This window comes from Acanthopagrus latus, chromosome 16, assembly GCF_904848185.1.
Source record: "Acanthopagrus latus isolate v.2019 chromosome 16, fAcaLat1.1, whole genome shotgun sequence".
Lineage (NCBI taxonomy): Eukaryota > Metazoa > Chordata > Actinopteri > Spariformes > Sparidae > Acanthopagrus > Acanthopagrus latus.
In genome coordinates, this window is record NC_051054.1 from 6,193,381 (window position 1) to 6,208,894 (window position 15,514).

Sequence of the window (15,514 nt, forward strand, 5' to 3'; positions counted from 1 at the left end):
CACACCGGCTACCTGATACAATTCTCCCTTTTCTCTCTCTTTGCACACACACACACAGACTCACACTCGCCCAAGGAAGACATAAATAAATCTAAACAGGCAGTTTGTTGAGCAGATAGGTCAGCGAATGCATCTAATCCACCTTTTAGCTGCGGTGTTATGTAATGTCAAATCTGCATAATTGCTCAGGAGGTGAAGGGTCATCTTGGCTTCCATGCAGGAGCTCTTGTGTTTTTTGGGAGGTGATGGCGGGGTATCTGATCCTCAGCATGCATGGCTGAAGGGACAAGGAAGCACAGAGGGTCACTTTGACTCTGACGAAGACACAGAAAGTTAGTCTGTTTGCATAATTAAAGGACTGCAGATCAATCAGTGTGCTTACAGTCGCTTTTGTCCCTCTGAAAGTTTGCCTGGAGAAGAAGCACCTCATTCAGCTGCGTGCTCCTGAAGTTTGCACATGATTCCTGTTTGAAGTGCAGAGGGACACTTCAGCATCTCTTTCCCCTTGAAAGGTTCATCTTTCATTTCACAAAAGCACTTTGATGTTTTGTGATTTTATTGTAGGGGGTCTTTCTTTTAGTCACTGCCGCCCGTCTCTGCTTTTAAAAACTGCAGGACATTCTGATAAATGCTGTATATTCACCAGCCGTGACAGTGTTGACTGGTGATGTTTTCACCTTGTGAGTCTGTGAGTGTGTGTGTGACTGGAATTCCTAACTTTTATATACAGTACTTTGGTAAATATCGATATTGGATATCATGTTCGATACCGCAGGGAAAAACTGACACAACACTGAGATCATAACATTATTGATTTTTAGAAAAAGCTTCCTATGACAAGAGAAAATGACTCAAAGTCTCAACCTCCCTGTGTCATGTGATGAGTTGAAATTGTGTAGCTTTCTACTGAATAATAAAAAAAAACAAAACAACTAAAAATGTTGAATAATTAAGGATTACAATTATTAACAAGTACATTTGTTTTGCTTTCTTACTTTTTTTTCTTTCTTGGGCACTACTAATGTCAAAGGTTAATTTCTGGACCGTATCGAAGTGGCAAAATAAAAAAAAGCTTTGAGCTTCAGGCTTTTTCGGTTATTTTAAGAAACTTGCATGAAATAATTTTTGTTGTGATGTTTGTTACTGAAATCAAATCAGTTGGAATGCAGGAACGTGTACTCGTACAGTGTTTTTACATTGTGTCATTGCATCTGTACACTTCCTCCACAACTGTTGTAGATGTGATAAATCACCATTTTTGTAAAAATTCCTTTAAAAGTCAATCTTGAGTAAAAGTAAAGTAAACTTGTTAAAATATTATGTTATTACTATTAAAAATTGCATTTGAGTAAAAGTCAAACAGTTTCGATATCAAATGTACTCAAGTATCAAAAGTAATTTTTGGGCAATATAGTTAATTATCAAAAGTAGAATGAATTTTATAGATATTTACTTGTATATACTACATATTGACAAATAAAGCAATATATTGGATAAAAGTACTTATTTTTGCTCAGAGACAACATAAATAAAAGGCACACTATCTGCCTCCAAAATATAGTTAACAAGTACCTCAAATTAAAGTACCGTACTCGTGTAAATATATTTCATTACTGATAAATACAGCTGCTGCGAGGAAAATGTTTCAAGCAAAACTTAGTTTCACCCCCATATAACTGTCATGTAGACATGGTTTATGTGATTTAAGGGGAATTAGTTATAAATATCACTGATGTCATACTTATTTCAGCCTACAACCTGTTGGAGGACCCCTCTGTCCCACAATGCACCTCGCTGATAATGTTTTGGTGACGTCACGCGTGGCAGCCAGTGGGTGGGCTGGGCTCGGCTGGGCTGTGGTCCTGCATTCTGCCTCTCACATTGGAAATAACGCTAAATACGGTAACTTGAACGTGACACAGGGGTACAGAGACGCGACAGAAATGAGTTAGAGGCCGTGTTTCGTGTGTGCCAGGTAGGTGGATGTTTCGTTTCGCCCCGTTTTGTCAGCTAATCGCCCGAAGAACTGCCAGGCTGCGCTTTGTGCGGTGTAGCTAGCGTTAGCTTGCGGGGCTAGCAGCAGCAGCATCGGGCAGCAGCCGCCTGTCTGACTGGCGCCTCCGAGGCGCCTGTGGACGGCCAATAAAACCGCTTGGTAATGGCGTGCTAGTTACAGCAAACAAACAGGCCTGCAGTCTGCGAGGTGCACACAAAAGAAGGTGTTGATAGCTTTGCTGGCTCGCGTACTTGACGTCATATCCAAAGGCTGTGACATTGAAATTTAAGGCGTTAGCAGAGTTTGTGTTGTTAGTGTTTGTCAGTGCTGCGTTAGCCTGCAGAGGAGCAGCACCAGTAGAGTCCCTTTGAATCCAATAGTAATACGCTTTTTTAAACAGGAACTATAGAGGTAATTAAAACGTCAGGGCAAATGCACTTTAAGCTAATAGTGTAATTGTATTTGCAATGGCTGCAGTTCAATAACAAGAGTGCGTTTAAATAAACAATTTGACGTGGACAAACAGAGCGCAGTTTGCATTCACAGCCAGTGTTATTGTTGCGTCCTTTTCTGTCTGAAGTCTTTGCAGGGATCATCAGAATACATAAACGGGGGTAAATGTAATTATCCTCTTTGCAAGACTGTACTCATGTGGACTCTCTCCGGCTCCTCTTCCCTCTCTCTGTCAGTGCACTGAAACATGGATCGTTGCAGCGTCCACGTCCTTCTGCTGCTCTTGCTGCAGGCCCTGCAGACATCAGCTGAGGGCTCAGGTACTGTGCTCAAGTCTGTCCACTATGCTGTACTGCCTTCATACTGTGCTGGCATCTGCTCTTGCTGTGTACACAAATGATCGTGAGCAACAGACTGGTAAAACTGGCAAGAAAGGGCAGTCAGAGCTCAGAGCGATGGTTTCTAAGGTGAGGTTTATGGCGCATTAAGACATATTTATACCATTCACGTGATATTATGAGTACAAATGTCACTTTTGCCATGTACCTCACCATTTGGAAACGTGGCATTATAATGCTCTGCACATGCATGATCACAAAAACTTATAACTCTCCTAGAAATTAATAAACCTCCCACACATTTACAAGCACATCAGTTGGTATGATTGCTACATCTAATTAGACTTTTAGACAAGTGCTTGGATCAGATGAAACCGAGCGAGTAACTGGATTTTGAGTCCTTTATTCTGAAACATTTTTCCTTGGTCTGCTGCTTTTAATAATGATAACATGGCAGAATACAGTACTGTTTATAAACAAATGTACTAAGTATACCTGTCAAGTTTAAAACCAAAGTATACATTGAACAGAGTAAACCACTGAAAGCCTATTTGCACAAAATCACTACCAGATTAATAAATCTAAATCCATCTAATCTTTTTTTAATTTATATAGTGTTTCTTAATCTCTCATTGGCTATATCCACCCACATCCAGGGTGAGTTATAAATCATTTTAGAGACAATATATTTTTAAAGGATATTATGGTATTTCTGTTATTAATGCAGTATTGACTTTTTAAATATTGCGATTATTGCCCATACCAGTACATTCAACACCCTTTCTCTGTATATCTGTGATTTTTAATGTAATTTTATGTAACATACCTCCAAAAGGCATATCATCATAATTTGTGCTTTTGGAGGAAAAGCTGATAGAGGTAAAAAAAAATAAAATAACCAAGCATAAAACAGCCTATCTGCAGCAGACGTGTTATGTTCTGTTTTATAATTTTGAAACAAAGAAAAAAGCTTGACGATCAATCATTCCAACCGTGATGAATCTCCACTGCATAAAAGTGCTGAAAGACAAATTCAGTTTAGGCATATTGTGTTGACTAAAGATGTAACTTTGAAGGACCCACCCTGCTTGTGTCAGCTATTAGTACATGTGCCTCTCTGCGCTGTGAAACAGCATGACTGTGTGGTGAACTCATATCATTTCTTCCACAGATGGACAGTTGGCGTGTCTGTGTGATAGCCCCAAATGCCTCCAGGCCACACCGTGCCACGGCACGCGGTGCTTCTCCTCTGTCAAAGTCAGCAGCTCTGGGGTGGTGTTTGAGCGCGGCTGCTTGGAGGGGCCGGAGAAAACCCGTCTGCTTTGCTCCACAGCGCCGTCCTTCCACCAGGCCATTTTCTGCTGCTCCCACGACATGTGCAACAGCAACACTTCCACCAGTTCGCTGATGTCACTGCTTCCAACAGGTTGATATTACATCACAACAGTGTCAAACAGAAGAAGTGTGTTCTGTACCTGTCCGTTAAATGATTTTACATTTAATTTTTCCTGTACCTCTTTCAACTCTGCTCTTGGTCACAGCCCCTGAGGGTGAGCCGGTTCGGTATCGCGTGGAGACCTTGGCTCTCTTTGTGCTCGGCCCCGTGGTGGTTCTGGCTCTGCTGTCTGTAGTATCTGTGCTGGCCTGCAGGAGGCTACACCACGGCCGTCTGCAGAGGCTGCAGGAGTTCGACACCGAGCAGGGAGCCATAGATGGCCTCATCACCTCCAATGTGGGAGACAGCACTTTAGCGGTAAGACTGAAAGAGGTTCTGATAATAGAGATAATAAGTCTCTGCATCCTTAATGGTGTGTAGAGCTTTGAAAGCCCTGGAATCCAAAATTGATTTAAAAAGACAGCACTCAGATCCTTTTTGAATTTGAAATCTACACTGTAGCAGCTAAGCTAAAGGCCGTGGGTACACAAGCTTGACTGTGTGTTTTTGGGTGAACTTATTCGTTAAAATTCATTCAGATGTGTTAAAGGAAAAAGCTAAATAAAACCATTCATGTGTACAAAATCTTTCAATCAGTAACACTTGTCGGTGTCCTGATTTTACAGTGTTTTTGCCCCAAATTTCTGTGGAACAGGAAAAGATTTTGACACAGATGAAAAGAGGAACAAACACACTGCACCTCCACAACCACAACTGTCAAAGTTTTGATCTCAGTCAGATCTTTGTCAGCCCTGAACTCCAGCAGCCTTTCACCAACATGTGATGTTTCTGCGCTCCTCTGAAAGACAAAAGAAGCTGATCTGATATGTGTGTCTGTCTTCAGGACCTGTTGGACCACTCGTGTACATCAGGCAGCGGTTCAGGTCTTCCCTTCCTCGTGCAGAGAACTGTGGCCAGGCAGATCAGTCTGATGGAGTGTGTAGGTAGGTGTAACACACTACAGTCCACAGCCCATCTGCAGGCTCTGGTTCTGACTGAGTAACAGATTTTCTCGATTGTCTAATAGATTGTAGCCTCACAAAGAGAATTCATGTCATAACCAGTGAGATATTTATGTAACATTTGACATACTTTGACAAAATGCTACAGCACAGATTAGTTTATGTGCACGGAAAGAAAGTTGTTGTCATTAGTTTAATAATCACAAGAATGAAAAGTCTAGTCAGACATTTCTCCCCTTACATAAATTCTAGGTTGGCTCAGTTTCAGTCTGCTATTGATAACAGTTTTTTGGATGACTGAACATATTTATTTTGGGATGTTACCCGCATTAAGATACAGATCTGACAGCAAAGTCAAACAGATGATGCAAAGGTTGGATCATTTTTGACTCGTTTGCAACAACTGTCAAAACACGAGTCATGTGTTTCTTTGTGTTCACATTCTCTGTGTTGTGTCAAGTTACGACACTCGTCCTAATTTGTTGAGGTAAGGTTTACCCGCTGCCATGGCAACTCCGACAAATTTCATTTTCAGCGTTCAAATCAAGTATGTAGGTCGCATGCCAGGGGATCCTGTTTTGTACCATACAGTACAGTTTGTACCAGTTTGGAATTGGAAAAATGTGGTTTTGTGCTGTTTATGTGGAAACTTCAGTTCTGTGTCAGACAAATCAGACACAGAGCTCTTCCAGCTGCAGTGGGAATGCAGCCATAAAATAATGTGAAAATACCTTAAAGATACTTCTGTATGTTCAAATTTCTGTCTTCCCGCGTCTCTCTCTTCCAGGCAAGGGAAGGTACGGGGAGGTGTGGCGAGGCCAGTGGCAGGGCGAGAACGTGGCTGTAAAAATCTTCTCGTCAAGAGACGAGAAGTCCTGGTTCAGAGAGACGGAGATCTACAACACAGTGCTGCTAAGACATGAAAACATACTGGGTGAGTCCGTCTCACACAGAAGAGTTCAATCTTGCAGATGTTGTTGGTGCAACGAAGGAATCCAGTCTTCATATGTGTTGTATCCTGCCGTGTCACACCCAGATAACTCAAACCCAGCATGAAACAATCATGATCATAACACACAAAGTCAGTATTAAAAGCTAGTGACAACAAACAGTACATTGATTTCTGTGGGTATAAAAGAATTCTGTGGACGCAAAATAAATGAGACAGTTTGAAGACGTTCTCTGATCTGATGAGTCATGTTGCTCTGTCTCTCCTCCCAGGCTTCATGGCGTCTGATATGACTTCTCGCAACTCCAGCACCCAGCTGTGGCTCATCACCCATTACCATGAGAACGGTTCTCTGTACGATTACTTGCAGCGAGTTGCCGTGGAGACGCAAGAGGGCCTGGCGATGGCGGCGTCGATAGCGTGCGGCCTGGTGCACCTGCACACAGAGATCTTTGGCACAGAGGGGAAGCCGGCCATTGCACACCGGGACCTGAAGAGCAAAAACATCCTGGTGACGAAGGAGCTGCGCTGCTGCATCGCAGACCTCGGTCAGTCACTTCTCCAGTATTTTAATTCCTGTCTGTCTCTTATTTTCAAACCACTCCACTTGTTGCTGTCTGTCTCATGACAATATATTTTATTTTTTGCCTTTTTAAGAAAGTTTATTTGCAATGTCATCACTGATCAGCAGTGAACAGACATTTTACTTCTCAGAAGGATTAGATCACAAACGTTCTGGCTTTAAATGCCTCTCATCAAAATACGTTATGTTGATCAAACAAATATGTCGACTTCATCTTTTTCTTCTGAGCACATTAGGCTGCAGTTTTCTCTTTTATTTGACAATTCAAAGTCTTAAGTCTTACTATAGTGTAACTGCATGTCTACAGGGCTGGCTGTGACCCACTCGCAGGCAGACAACCTGCTGGATGTGGGCAACAACCCGAAGGTTGGCACCAAGCGTTACATGGCACCTGAAGTGCTGGACGAGACCATTCAGACGGATTGCTTTGATGCCTATAAGAGAGTGGACATCTGGGCCTTTGGGCTGGTGCTGTGGGAGATAGCAAGACGCACCTACAGCAACGGTGAGTTTCGTAATAAACAATCCTCTCTTATTTCTTATTCTAAAATAAGACCACTAGTTCATCCTCTTGTCTGTGTTATTTGCACTCAGTCCTGTCGCCCCATTTTGGCTTTCCAGGTATCGTTGAGGAGTACAAGCCTCCGTTCTACGATCAGGTGCCAAATGACCCGAGCTTCGAGGACATGAGGAAGGTGGTGTGTGTGGAGCAGCAGAGGCCTTTCATTCCTAATCGCTGGTTCTCTGATCCTGTGAGTATTTTACCACGTAATCTGAGATGGCACAGTGTGGTCACCTACAGCAAAGAGACTTCCTGCGTTTCAGAAAACATCGTTAAAAACATACAGTAGTAAGTGATTTAAGACAGTGAAGTCAGCAGGATTTCATTGCCTGTAAAACATCAGAGCAAGATCAAAACTAATAGAAAAATGGTCGAGTAGGTCAAGATAATTCCAAACTAATTGGAACAGATCAAAATCATATTTCTTTGATGCCAATATATACACATGTACTCTATTTATTCCAATTTTCTTGTGAAATACTAGAAAGTCTGAGCATTTTAGGACTTGAAACAATTTAAAAGATTTGGTTGAACTGCACCAGAAACATATAAAACCTATTAAAGTGTTCCCAAAATAATTGGGAACAGCATGTTTTTTTTAAATGTCAAGTTCCCCACACTTTCTCACACTTTACAAGTTGTCGTTCAGGAACACAGTCTGAGGGGCAATGTGTAAGATATGGTCAGAATTTTAGTTGAAAACATTCAAAACATCAAAAGAAGAAACAACTGTGATGACTTCATGACAAAGATGTACATGTACTGTGATGCAGAGATGTTTTCTAAAGTTAGCATCCTTGCCAGCCAGCCCTGGCCTGTCTACTTAGTACAGGACTTAACTTACAGAGCCACTTAACCATTTGCTAATCGCAGCTAGTCACTACAGTAAAGAGTGAGCAGCAGTAAGTAGTTATGCTGCCCCCTGTAGTTTTGGAGCAACCCTAAGTCTAAACATCTGTTTGTATCTCTGAGCTTGTTAAATGATGTGGATATTTATAACTATAAATGGTAAAACAAGGTGAGGTATTGGGAGGTGCCCTGCTCGTACCCACAATGCCCTTCTACTTCTAAAAGCTCTTGCAGTCACATTGATTGCAGGATTTCCTCTCACTCCTTTCATCTCCCAATCCTCTGTGTCTCTCCCAGACTCTCTCTGCTTTGGTGAAACTGATGAAGGAGTGTTGGTACCAGAACCCCTCTGCCAGGCTGACTGCCCTGCGCATCAAGAAGACCCTGGACAAGATCCACAGCTCTCTGGAGAAGGGCAAGGAGTCCTGAGAGGGAGAGGAGCCTCAGCGGCAGCTGCCTGATGTCAGGGATCGGCTTAGAGAAGTGCCCAGTGTTTCATTTAAGGAGAACGGGAGATAAAGCGGACAGACAGAGGAAAGAGTTGTTCATCCAGCCTCATCCTTCTCTTGCTCTCTCACTTTCACTGTGGTTGCCTTCCACCGACATCCCTCTCTCTGACTTGAAGCCCACGCAGACATTTGGAACTGTCCTGTCTGATAAAGCCAGCCTTCGCTACAGGACACAAGCCTGTCGCCAGTGTGTTCGCACTGACCTGAACTGCAGACTGTTACCGAGTGTGAAGGACAATGGATGGCATATTGTACTACTCCCATCCCAACGCTTTAGTGCTCATTTAAGACTGCGCACACACATACACACCAAACGCTACATATGGAGTGTCTCTTACAAATCTGTTTCTGATCCATGGCCAGTGTTTGTGGCATTCTGCTCAGAGACAATCACAAAGGTTTCACTCATTTAGCTTCATCAACAGGCCAACTATCGCTACAAACACTGTCACACTACGGAACAGACAATTATGTTAACGTACAAAAGGAAAAGAGCCAATAGAATCAAATTGTTTTTAAACTTTTTAAAAAAACATGGTATTTATGTATGAGGTCTCCACTGCTAGAACACTACTGAAGATAATGTAAGATGGTGCGTGAAGCTGACTGTATACATATATAGGCATTTACTCTACTGGACCTTCTGTACCGCTACTGTCATTACTGAAGCTAGTGAGCTGAGAAATAGAGGGAAAAAGTTAGGAAAGTGTTCCCACTGAGTTTTATTGTTGTATGGTCAAAAACCAGGATAAATTACTACACATACATGTTTATCCTGGAGTAGACAAACAGGAAGTACCTGCCAATAGGCATCAGTCTGTATCTTACAATAAGAATATGAAATTAGCTGCCTCCGCTAATGAACTCACTGTGGCTGATGTAAAAATAATGTCTTCTGTGTAGTCGGAGGGATCAATAAGGAGCTGACTTTTTTTTTTTTTTTTAAAGATGTTGGAGCTGTTGTGGTTTTCCTTTTGCGAGGTGGGCCGCCAGTCTCCCATCACGCCATTCTGTACAAGTTAATGTGAACAACAAGAAAAACACTCCATCTTCATTTGGAAATTGTTTTATTCAGGATTCATTTCAAACCAGATAAAAGTTGCCTATTGTAGGTGTGAGGTAACAAATGAATTTATCCACAAATGCTGGGTTTGTTTTGGAAACAAATGTTGCTTTGTCTTTTTTATATGTAATAAAACATTTACTGCACTGTTGCCTAATGATCAGCCAGCCTGTGTCATGATTTTTAGAAAAGATTTACACTTATTAGGCATCTACCTAAAACTGATGATTCAAATAAATCCAGCCTTAATGAAGGTTTTACTGCTCAATTATTTCTTAACCCTTCCAGGACGTCAGTACAGAGGATGCAGATTGTGCTGCTTTGACAGTCGAATCAAAACACCTCAAAAACTTTCAAAAAACATTTGATTACCTTCACTTAAAAAAGGTAGGATTTATTGCAGGAGTGTTGCAAAAAGAAACTTAGTTTTAATTGCCCTCTACCAGTTTAACCCCAGGATCCCAAATCTTTATTTCGTACTATTTGATAGATTTTCACACCATCTCCCTCATTTTAGTAATCACAAACTGAAAAAAGAAAATGAGAAATGGTACTGTATTGTACAATGTGAAGTCTTGCGCCTTGTCTTCTTTTGTGATGAAGATGGACGAAGAAAGAAATAATCCTGAGGAGGAAAATTCCTTATGCAAATATATTTTGTAAAATCTACCATATTGATTTCAAGGGCCAATCGCCATCGATAGGGCAGTGACATGCACATCAATGCCTCACGATTGATTTAAACCAGGCTTACAAAAATTGTGAATTTATCCTTTAACACTGCCTGCATTCAAAGGCTTCCATTTAAATACAGAACAAGTGGATGGAACAGTACAGACTGTAACCTCAAGTATTTACACAATTTTAAAAAAGGGACAAGACCTCATCCTGAACTCATCGTCTTATTTTCTGTCTGCCCTCTACTGGCAACTCGTAGGCACACATGCCTACAAATCATTCAATCATTTCCTCTCAGCGACACTGAAAAATACGTTCTATAATACGTTCAAACTGTCTTTATCTAAAACTTGTTGGATATATTAAGGGCAGGATAAGCTAGCAGCAGAGGTAGTTGAAAAGAGATGCAGCAACTTGTTGATCTAAATGTCATTCTGAAAGTCCTGCAGATGACAGTGAAACTGCCTCTACAGGTTTGGAGACATACTGGTGTTTGTGGTTTGCCATGACAATGGCTGCAAAACCTGTAGCACCGCATCTCTGGAAAAGGTGTCAGATAAAAGAACATAAGCCTCAATAAGAGACACCTAGCAGTAAGGTTGTAGCTGAAACAGAGCTCCTGATTGTACCTGTCATTTCAGATTGTCGGGTAGAGTCTTGTATGGGTTGAGGATGCCCTTTGGGTCCAGCATGGCCTTGATGTTACCCATCAGAGCCACAGCCTGGCTGGCTTTACTGTAGTAGATGTAGTTCCTCTTCTTCAGGCCCAGGCCGTGCTCTGCACTGATGCTGCCGTTATAGCGGGCCGTCCACTCGTAGACGAAGGGCTCGATGGCAGCGAGGAGATCGGGGTCTTTGGCAGGAGAGGTGATGTTCAGGTGGAGGTTTCCATCTCCTAAAAGTACAGGTGGAAAGAGAAGGAGTTAAAACAGTTAAAACAGAATAAATATCTAATTAATCTTCATTTTCGGGTGAACTTTTCCTTGAAGGGTTATAGAGAGTTGACCTCTTGAACTCTGTTGACTTCTTTAAATTTTGCCTATTTTTTAAGAGCAATACCGAACTAAAAGTACTGTCTTCTGGTCTTACCTACGTGTCCGTATCCCACCACACTCTTGGCCCGGTCCAGCAGGTGCTCCCTCATGTCCGTCACCAGCTGATAAATCCGCTCCACCGGAAGTGAGATGTCATACTTGTAGGTGAAGCCCTCGTGAGTCAGTGCTTCTGTGACACGTTCACGCATCGACCACAGAGCCTGAAAAAGGTGCAAGTGAAAAGGTTGACGAGTACAGTGTCAACATTTGAGTTCACACCGAGTATTAATTAAAGGAGTCTAGTCACCTTTATTTTGGACTCTTCAGTTGCCACAGTCCCGTCAGTAACTAGTGACGACGTCATCGCCTCCTCTAAGAAATTGTGGAGCTTCTCCCCATCATGCGTCGGGTCGGATCCAGATGTTTCTATGACGATGTAGAACGGACAGTCTGCAAGATGGAGGGAAGAGGTCGGCATGAGTGAGTGTGAGTTTTAATTGTTTTCGAAACAACGTGCACGCATGTGTGTGCGTACCAGAGATGGGATTGAGTAGTTTGAGGTGAGTGTTCAGCAGCCTCATGCATTCACTGTCCAGAAATTCAAAGGCTGACAGAATTTCTCCCAGCATGCCTCTGGAAAGCTGAAATGTCTTCAGCAGCTGCTCAAAGGTCTCACAGCCTAAAAAGATTTTGAGATAGAGAATACATAAAACGCAAACTTATTGACATTAATCACCTAATCGGCAGTATGAGAGTATTAGCGACTGCAAAGAGAGAAGAGGAGAACAACCCTACCCAGAAAAACCACATTGACAGATTTGGGTTTGCGTGGACAGAGGATGGACACAGCGGTGATGATCCCCAGTGTGCCCTCTGACCCGATGAAGAGCTGCTTGAGGTCATATCCTGTATTGTCTTTCCGCAGCGTGGCCAAGCAGTCCAGCACTCGTCCATCCGCCAACACCTGCACGAGCAACATACACACAAACATTAGATCATCAGATACACCTCCACTTTTTCCCCCTGTGATTTTAATCCAAGTTCAATAATCATAAAGTGCCCTTTTTTTTTTTTTAAATTACTGCACTCACCACTTCCAGACCCAGCACAGTCCCGTGCAGGGAGCCGTACCGCAGCAGCCGGAGTCCACCCGCATTAGTCGCCACGTTTCCCCCGATGTGGCAACTCCCCTTTGCCCCCAGATCGAGAGGCATGATGTAGTCTCTCTCCTCCAGGTAAAGGGACAAGTTCTCCAAGACACATCCTGCCTGACAGGTCAGAATACCTGACAGATGGAGAAAATACACTCTACAGATCAGTCAAATATGATGCATGCAAGTACACAAAACTTTAGTATATTAAGACTTACCAGAGATGCTATCAAAGGTAAGGATGTTGTTCATGAGCGCCGTGGAGAGGACGATCTCATCATAAACTGGCACGCTGCCTCCAACCAGCCCAGTGTTTCCTCCTTGAGGGTTCACCGCCAGGTTACGGCTATTGCAGTACCTACAAGAGGGGAAACATCAACTTTAACCAATTTTTTAATCTCTCACTTGTGTATTTCTCCTTTTCACTCACAATTTCTTCGTTACTTGAGAATTTGAGAAACTTCCTCTGTTGTTTGAGGTCTCAGCAACACTTCACTGGAACCTGCAAATGACGTAAGAGCAGCAGACGTTAGCATCAGTGAGCTAATGTGAGAGAATACATCTTCAAGAGCTACGTTGGTTTCTAGTGCTCATCACCTTTTACTGATTTGAGCCAATCCACATTACTCGACTCCAGCAGGTCGGGATCAGTGAGGGCTCTGCCTGGTAGGATCGTCCTGAAGAAGCTCAAATCTTCTGGAGTTATCCTGGAGAAAGGCAGCCTGTCTGGAGCTGCAGCAGGCGAGGGTGTTGGCCCGTCTGCCCCAGTGTGCAGCTTTCGACAGGAGAGTCCAAACGGCCATGAGGTGGCCGGAAGTAATTTACTGCAGGGGCTCACAAGTGAGTGTGTGGCTGCGGCTGGAGATGAGAAGGTGCTCAGATGTCTGAGAACTGCCCTCAGTTTTAGTGTTCTTTGGAAAATCCCCACCATCACTGGAGAGATAGTATGTAGTGTCGGCAAGACAGGCTGCAGGAAGGAAGTGGAATGAATCATCGATCGTGTTTCCACAAGACAGAGGCCAGTTAATTCACCATGTGTTGAGTTGGAACAGCTCTGTAAATTATCCTTGTAGCTGATATTAGTTAGCAGGCCACTGCTGTAAGGTAGAATACAAGTCTTAAAGTCTAAAAAGTAATTGAGGAGGTCAGTGTCGGCTTTTCCTCTGTTCGTCCGGACTTTCTTGGATCATGCAATTTGAATTTTCTGTTTTATTTTTGATGTCTGAATTTCCAATTTAAGCAATGATTTTTTAAAGATAAAATGTTAGAAACTCTCATATCTTTCTTTCTCCTCCACATCAAACACTTTCATTTTTTTGAACAACTGAACAACTTAAGAATTTATACTGACAGAGTGGAATACAAACCAAATAAGTTCTGAATATATGAAGACAAACTGCTTTTACTGACTTGACAAACAGTGTTTTACAACCTCTGTTACAGCAGGTGGCTCTTTGCCCCTTGAGATTTGCAGATAAACACAGAGACAAGACATTTTTCTTTCCTGATTTTCTTTGGGGAAAAAAATGCATGATTGCAATTTGCAACACATGTTCCATAAGGATTCAGGATTTCTAATCTCAATTAATCAACTACAAATGTGAATTTACTTTTAAAATACAAAAATGGGAAGTTTGTCATGTTCTCAGCCATGAGATGCATCCGTACTGTGCATCTTCCATAAAGATGCCTGAAGAAATAGGCTTTTTGTCTTTTATAACAGAAATATATTAGTACAAAATAAAGAATATAAAAGCTATAAAACGTGTGAGATATTTATCTTAAAAACATGTCATTTTAACTTTAAGGAGAGTCAATTTCAATCACACACATACACTTGCCAATTACATGATTTAGGTAGACATGTCTCTATGTTCCCTAAATGCACCACTGTGTCTGATATTTGTTTGGTCCCTGAATGCACCACTGTGTTTCATACTTGTTTGATCCCTGAATGCACCACTGTGTTGGTATTCAGGTAAATGGCAAGCCGTATTTTGGTAACGTGTCATGCTAACAAACCACTCAGTTAGAAAACTCGCATTACCTTCTGTAAAACACCTGACCCTGCATCTCTTAAACTCTTGACAGATAAACGTTGTAACTTCAAACTGTCATTGCAGTTAGCTTAGCTCGATTAGCACACTGTTCGACAAAGACGTAAGCGAGCGATATCTTCGTCTACTCACCATATTCGTTCACTTAACGACCCACATCTTTGTGTCCATGTGTCTGTATTCGTGTCATGTCTTAGTGCGAGGTGTGTCACAAAGTCCAAGGGCAGCGGAGTTACTTAAACATGTCACTCATTCAGTGTTTACAACTAACTAGCTAAGTTAGCTGCTGTTGAGGCTGACGGCGGTGTAAGGTCATGGAGACGGGAACGGACCAATCAGAGGCAGCCTTTCAGATTGAACCAATAGGCGTGAGCCCGCCTCTTGACTGCACAGCCAATGAGAGCTGCGGGACATTAACTGAATTGGAATCAAGCTTTTCGGTCCTGATTACACATTTAATTAGTGTTTTATTTAAGACTAAATATTTGTGAGGGTTTATTTCTTTAGCAAAAAATGATAAGCCACTTACCCAGTGATCTCAAACTGTCAAGCCATGTTTTTTATGAGAAAAAGAACAAAAAAAACGAAAAGCTTAATTATTAATCTATGCTCAGAATCATGAAATTTAGAGAGAAAACAGTCAATTATTCATTTTTAATGTCACAACAAGGGATCATTTACTTCCCACGTGATGCCAGGAGTGGAAAGGAGCTCATTATTGCTTGTTTTAATTTCCCCCCTGGGCCCAGTTTATTTGGAGTGGGTGTAATTTAATTTGAACTTCAGTTTACACATTTTATTGTGTTAATTAAATGCTTAAAATTTAACAAATGGTCTCCGGTAAACCTGTTGCATCATCACAACATGCTGACAGTGCTACCACCTTCCAAAAAAT

At 42.1% G+C, this 15,514-nt stretch overlaps 2 protein-coding genes across 5 annotated transcripts; one reads left to right on the forward strand and one right to left on the reverse strand.

Moving 5' to 3' along the window:
• Positions 1–1,817: 1,817 nt before the first annotated feature.
• On the forward strand, positions 1,818–9,845 carry acvr1l (activin A receptor, type 1 like). Of its 2 annotated transcripts, none has more exons than XM_037071531.1 (10): positions 1,818–1,975; positions 2,686–2,769; positions 3,959–4,213; positions 4,329–4,540; positions 5,067–5,166; positions 5,972–6,118; positions 6,406–6,681; positions 7,024–7,221; positions 7,338–7,468; positions 8,425–9,845. In XM_037071531.1, exons 2-10 carry the CDS (start codon positions 2,697–2,699, stop codon positions 8,554–8,556), a joined length of 1,524 nt encoding a protein of 507 aa, XP_036927426.1. In that variant the 5' UTR covers positions 1,818–1,975; positions 2,686–2,696; the 3' UTR covers positions 8,557–9,845. The 2 variants fall into 2 exon arrangements, with proteins under 2 accessions (XP_036927426.1, XP_036927427.1); XM_037071532.1 differs by having other exon boundaries at positions 1,842–1,902.
• On the reverse strand, positions 9,687–14,938 carry d2hgdh (D-2-hydroxyglutarate dehydrogenase). Of its 3 annotated transcripts, XM_037071529.1 has the most exons (11): positions 14,752–14,938; positions 13,160–13,529; positions 13,007–13,064; positions 12,781–12,920; positions 12,503–12,696; positions 12,207–12,375; positions 11,947–12,090; positions 11,719–11,861; positions 11,467–11,632; positions 11,007–11,272; positions 9,687–10,917 (listed from the first exon to the last, which is right to left on the reverse strand). In XM_037071529.1, exons 1-10 carry the CDS (start codon positions 14,752–14,754, stop codon positions 11,010–11,012), a joined length of 1,650 nt encoding a protein of 549 aa, XP_036927424.1. In that variant the 5' UTR covers positions 14,755–14,938; the 3' UTR covers positions 9,687–10,917; positions 11,007–11,009. The 3 variants fall into 3 exon arrangements, with proteins under 3 accessions (XP_036927424.1, XP_036927423.1, XP_036927425.1); XM_037071528.1 differs by having other exon boundaries at positions 9,687–11,272; XM_037071530.1 differs by lacking the exon at positions 14,752–14,938 and having other exon boundaries at positions 9,687–11,272; positions 12,993–13,064; positions 13,160–13,251.
• Positions 14,939–15,514: the final 576 nt, after the last annotated feature.